We start from the raw sequence: 6,000 nt of genomic DNA, 5'->3' as shown, positions 1-6,000 counted from the left end.
CCTCTTCAAAGAAGTTTGCCGCCAGTAAGGTCTTGACATACGCCAGTATGTCTTGACAGCCTACTGAACTAGTTCGTAGGTGGTGAAGTGTTGGCCACCCAACCATGCCTTTAATTCTAGAAAGTGGTGAAAATCACTAGGTGCTAGGTCTGAACTATACTGTGTGGATGGTCAAAAACTTCCCACTTGAATTGTTAGAGAAAGTCTTGAGTCACATTGGCACAATATGGTTGTGCATTGTGCTGGATCAAAACCACGCGAAACGAGACCGTGCGTCTTCGTTCATTCTGGATCCCTCCATGGAGGCGACGTAAAGATTCACAAAAAACTTCCTTTGTTATCATTGTCCTCTTGCTCCATAAAGTCCACCTAGACACCTTAATGGTCCCAAAAAACTGTAGCCATTGTTCTCATGTTGTTCAGTGTCTGAACTTTTTTGGATTGTCATACTGGATCAAAGTCTCATCGCCAGTAACGATAAACATTAAAAACTCTTCCCCCTCATTATTGTAACGCATGAGAAACATTATGGTTGACACCAGTTGCTGTGGTTTGTGATTGTCACTCAACATTTTTGGGACCCAACTTGCACACAATTTCTGGTATCCTAGCCCGTAGCTCGGCTCAGACAGATGCAATGAAGCCAGTAATGGCAGAGGGTGGCACAATTACATGACACACAAACCTGACTCCTGCCTATCTCTTGTTTACTTAGATGCACAGAGGTTGCAAAAAAACAACCCTCGTATATATAAAATATTTCTGCAATTAGCTTTATAATTTTAACTATGCACAAAATAATTGCATAATTATACATTTACGAGTGATTATCTCTAAAGTAAAATCTGTTTCATTGTAAACAAATTTATTCTAAAAAATTAAAAATTTTTTATCTCTTAAACTGCATACCTTATACTACTCTATACAATTGAATGAATTAAGACATTTATCATAGCGATATATCAGCTTCCATACACCCTCGTTGTATTCTTTTGCCACCAGTTCATATAGCCACTGATTAACCACCGAATTAAAAGCGGAAAAAAAGTTGACATGGTTATTTTGTTAGAAGACCAGTAACGGGGGAAATATTGATATGCTGGTTCATACTGGCTTTTGTTTCTATTCAATCTGCTGCATATTTAAACAAAACTGAATTTCCATCTGTGAAGTTAAAATCAGTAGAAGAGAAATAAATTTTAAATATTTTTATAAAAAGTTTTATTAAAATCAATACATGTTAAGATCACATAAACTGTATAAATTACTGAACTCATTGCATTTAACTGCTTTTGTAAAATTATCACCAGTTTTAATAACTCTGATCAATGGAATTAATTCCTGCCATGTAGACATAAATGATATCTGTAACAGTCAATAAAACATTTACAAATAAAAAAACTAATACAACTGTTGGAACAACTGATTAATTTGTATCATTGCCAATCAGCCAGTCAGAAATGCAGATTGCAGTTGAAATAATTCAATTTCAGTTTAGAAATGATTAAAAATTGGACTTAAACCTATGTTACAGATACTTCAGCAAACTGTATTAACCTGGTGGCCATACGAATGAAAAATACTAACTGGGTTAACTGTAATCAGACTAGTGTAATTGTATGACAAAACTTGTCATCTTAAAAAACAACACATGCCCACTAAATAAATAAATATTATTAAAATGTTACATGGGTCAAACACAATCCTGGCTCTTATTCTAGAAAGTATTTATAATTTTCTCTTTTCTTGCATTAGTCAACCTGTTTATAGTGGCAATTACTGACCTTTTAAATCACAGTGGAATTTTATGATTACTTGTTCAGAGAGTTTGAATCATTCAATTTAATTTGTGATTTAAAGTAGATTCTGATATTTCTTTTTTTATCTTAGGCCAAAAAAAAAAAAACAGCTGTTAAATTAGAAGAGCAACTTTTTAAACATAAATATTATGAAAAGCAAAAAACAAAACTGTCTAAATGATTTTGTCTATTACCTATTTGATGGTCAAATAAATGGTGGAAATGAAACCCCTACAGCATAATTTTATAAAATCTGATGCATTCTTCAATACCTAGTAATTAATAACAAAACTAATAATTAATTTTTCATAACAGTTTTGGTTTAGGACTATTAACAAATGGATACACAGTGTAACCACTATCAAGGAAGGAACATTTTTAGTTTTCTGAAGTAATAAATGTATAATGAATGAGAGTTATATAGCAGAGATGAAATAACACATAGACAGTATTGTGAATTAATATAAGGATATAAAAATTTAATGATTATATAATAATAAATTATAAAAACTTAACTAAATCTAAAAACTTGACAAATTGAAAAGTTCCAAATAAAACATTTATACAAGTTTTCCCCAACCTGAGACGCAATGCTACAACACAAATATCACATTAATTTTTGAACAGATAGGTTTATTTTTAGTGCTGTAAACTGCATACCTTCATGGCAGATTTAAATGCTGTGGCTGGTTGCTGTTGGAATCCAAACATAAATTTATGTCGACTCTGCTTTTTTCTAACCAACAAGCAGCTTGGTGAATTGTCATTAGAAGGCCATTTTTTTGCTTTCCCTATGTCAGATGAAACAATGTGTCTATAAATTTGACATCTGAAGTCTGTATAGTGTTGCATTTTAAGTTTTGTGAATAATAAAAGCATTTACTACACAGCAGTCAACCAAATGAAAAAATAGTTGCATCCACCATTTTTCACTCCTGTTTATTTTATCATATTTCTAATTGGTCAAATTTATCTACAAAATTGATGTTGCTGTTATAATCGTATACTCTTGTGAAGCAGAAAATATTTTTCTGGTTCCATCTTTTATTCTTCTATTTACACCAGCTGCATCAGAAGGACCATGAACAGTACTCATGATATTGACACCTATTTTGCCCTTTCATCTGCATACTGCTATCCCACTTGAACTTACACTGAATGAGAACTCTTTCTGATCCATGGTTTTTTCATTAAGTGGGAGACAGTTTTTTTTTTTTAACTGTCCCACAAGCAAATATTTGATTAATTTTTTTACTATGGAATTGATGAAAAGAAATTATCCATGTAAACTACATGGTTTTTACTTTGTAATGACTCAGTCAGACTCTTGACTACTTTCCTCTAGACTTGTTTCTACTTTTTTATTTCTATTGGCACCTGTATAAATTTTAAATTATATGCTGACTTAGTACAAAGTCAGCATATAATTTATACATAAATTATACTTATACATAATTTATATACAAATGTATAATTATATATTTATTAATTTTGTAGCCCTATTTAATTGCTTGTCTTTCATGTACTGCTTTAGAATGGAATGCCCTTTAAATTTTACCATAGATTCATCAATTGCAACTTGCTGTTGAGGTTTATAACAGTTCATAAATGAATTTGACAGAAAATTGATTAGAGGCTGCAACTTAAACAATTTATCATAATCTGGATGACCTAGACCTCACCACATTGAATTGTTATTCAGATGTAAATGATCCAGCAAAAAACTAAAGTGCATTTGCACTTAAAGTGCATTAGCATTTCCTTTGAAACATAAGTGTCATGGAAATCATCATCTTAAGACCAGTAATCATGATAACTAGGTTTCTTAGTTATTATTAAATTTTCTAATTTCATCACTTGTAGGTTTAAAATGTTGGCTACTTTTTTCTGCGTTGCATACAGGTTTGTTTGGAATACAATGTGGTTTATGACATCATCATTAAAATACAAAAAAAAAAAATTTTTTTAAAATAGTTTGAGGGGTTGATCATCAATTTCTTTAATATGATCAGCAACACCAGAGTTTATAGTAAATAGTGGAATTTGTTCCACAAGGTTGTTGCTGTTTCAAGTATCATTAGTAATTACTGGGTGCTTCTGGTTCAATTTCTATGGCAAAATTGTCATTGAAAGGTAATTCTGCTTGTTGTTCAACAATGTTTGGCAAATTACCTTCCAGTAAAAGTGAATTGGCAATAACAAATTGAGCTGGTAGCCTACCTGGTCTACTGTCGGGATCTTCTTCATTATCCTCTGTATCTGATTCAGAATCAGAAAAACTACCACTAGTTTCACAACCTGATGGAATTTCATCTTCATTTCTATACCTAGTAGTTATTTTGATGAATACAATATAATACACCTTTGAAGGGCAATGGTTTCAGTGTGGAACCACTTTTAATGGGTGATGTATTGTTTTTTTAAAACTAATATTTACTTTATAACAGTTATTGAGTCACTAAAGGTGCTTAAGAAATTATGTTAAATATATACAAAGAAAAAATAAAAGTTTTTAAACTTCACTGTATCGGGTATCCGAACACAAGAACATAGTGCACAAGTAAACTATCTTCCACAGAATGAGGTTTACCTAAATTCACAGCTGTTAGTGAAGGCAGAGCTTCAGATGGCAAGTCTAAAAACTAAAAAGAGGATTATTGTCCAGGTTGTGAAAGAAGAACAATAAAGTAATGCATAACACCACTGCCCCTCAGAGAAAAAATTTGTGGTGGGTACATAGTGTGACCACTGCCCTTCAAAGAGGATAGTGCACAAAAGTGTAGAACTACAATCCAGTTAATTTTTTCTTCTTGACAGTATAATAAGTGTATTTACTCTTATTTTCAGAAAAAATTATGTTATGAAAATTTAACAAGCACCTAAAACTAAATAATTTAATGCTAGTTATTACGAAAGTTAAAATAAAATAGATTTCACTGTTAAAAATGAGTTTCAGTTCAAAACAAGGAAGCTGCTAACATTTTTTATAGATTATTTAAAAGAGTAGTAGATAATTATGATCCCCTGGCAAGTATTTAATTTACATAAGACAGCCCTTGATCAGGGCTGAACATTTATATTCATAAAATGATTAACTAAGTTAAAAATCTATCTAGTTAAAAACGATTTTAACTAACTAAGAACTAGTAAATTCTATAGAATAATTGTTTTGTCATTAGGATCAAAAATTACTAGCAACTTCAAATTAGAATATTTGATAATGTACTGTTCAGAGAACCCAGTGCTTTAAGAAATTTCAGCAATTTAATAAGAAGAAAAGAACTGTTCTCAAATTTACCTACAACTCAGATTGAAACAAGATATTATTCTGTTAGAGATTAAATTTTTAATAGAAAATGCATCAGGATACCCTGTGTGAGTTAATGAACTAAATAAAAATTTTGTCAAGATATATTCTTACTACTTAACACATCATTAATCCTCTCAGTCTGATAACCACATTAGTTTTTTTTTCATTTTGTGTTATCAAATTAATAAAACTTAGTAGTTTTATTAATTTGATAACAAAGAAAGTTTTTTCTTTTGTAATACTTTTTGAAGAACACATTTTAACAGAGTAACTGTATAATGAAGTATAATAACCCCAGTAAAAAGAAGTAACTGCTTATGTATTTATAATGAAAATATTTCAATAATTAATTATCAAAACTAAATTTACATTTCTGTCCTTTTTTCTTAAAATACACACCACCTTAGCAAACATTTAACCATGTACTTTAATTGATTTGGCAAGCTATCCATGACATTTGCTGTTTAATATCTGTTACAAAAACATTTCCTCTGCTTTTACTGCAAGTAACATCTTGAAATGTATCTTTGGCCAGTTTTAGTGTTTTTTGGCTAACATTTCCCTTAAATGCCGCACTTTAAAATCCAGATTTTATTTTAATTTTTTTCTATTCTCAATATATAATTTGTTAAAGTACCCGAACCTATTTTTTTAAAATTATTTTTATTTTCCTACTTAATTAGAAACCAAGCTGAATTTAATTTAGCCATTTTCATCTTATTTGTCATTGCAAATTAAAAAAATTACTGATAAAAATATGTGTAATAAAAGACATGTATGCACACTACCATAAAACAACTCTTTGTCAGTAAACATGCAATTATATAAACACCTCTAAAATTCACTTCTACTGACCATTAAAAAATATCCTGCCAACATTATTATCATTTG

At 30.4% G+C, this 6,000-nt stretch overlaps 1 protein-coding gene across 2 annotated transcripts in view; it reads right to left on the bottom strand.

Moving 5' to 3' along the window:
- Nucleotides 1-1,197: 1,197 nt before the first annotated feature.
- Nucleotides 1,198-6,000, bottom strand: part of LOC142326739 (nucleolar protein 11) — a 44,539-nt gene continuing 39,736 nt past the window's right edge. Inside the window, exons 8-9 of one of the 2 annotated variants that reach the window (XM_075369410.1) lie at nucleotides 2,460-2,590; nucleotides 1,198-1,365 (exon numbers count right to left, since the gene is read on the bottom strand). In XM_075369410.1, coding sequence (XP_075225525.1) covers nucleotides 2,462-2,590 — 129 coding nt within the window. In that variant the 3' untranslated portion in view covers nucleotides 1,198-1,365; nucleotides 2,460-2,461. The remainder of the gene's footprint in view (nucleotides 1,366-2,459; nucleotides 2,591-6,000) is intronic. The other variant, XM_075369409.1, reaches the window with a different exon arrangement.

The sequence above is a fragment of the Lycorma delicatula genome, chromosome 6 (assembly GCF_047948215.1).
Source record: "Lycorma delicatula isolate Av1 chromosome 6, ASM4794821v1, whole genome shotgun sequence".
NCBI classification, from domain to species: domain Eukaryota; kingdom Metazoa; phylum Arthropoda; class Insecta; order Hemiptera; family Fulgoridae; genus Lycorma; species Lycorma delicatula.
The sequence above is the reverse complement of the archived record's forward strand: the minus strand, read 5'-3'. Positions and strand labels throughout refer to the sequence as shown.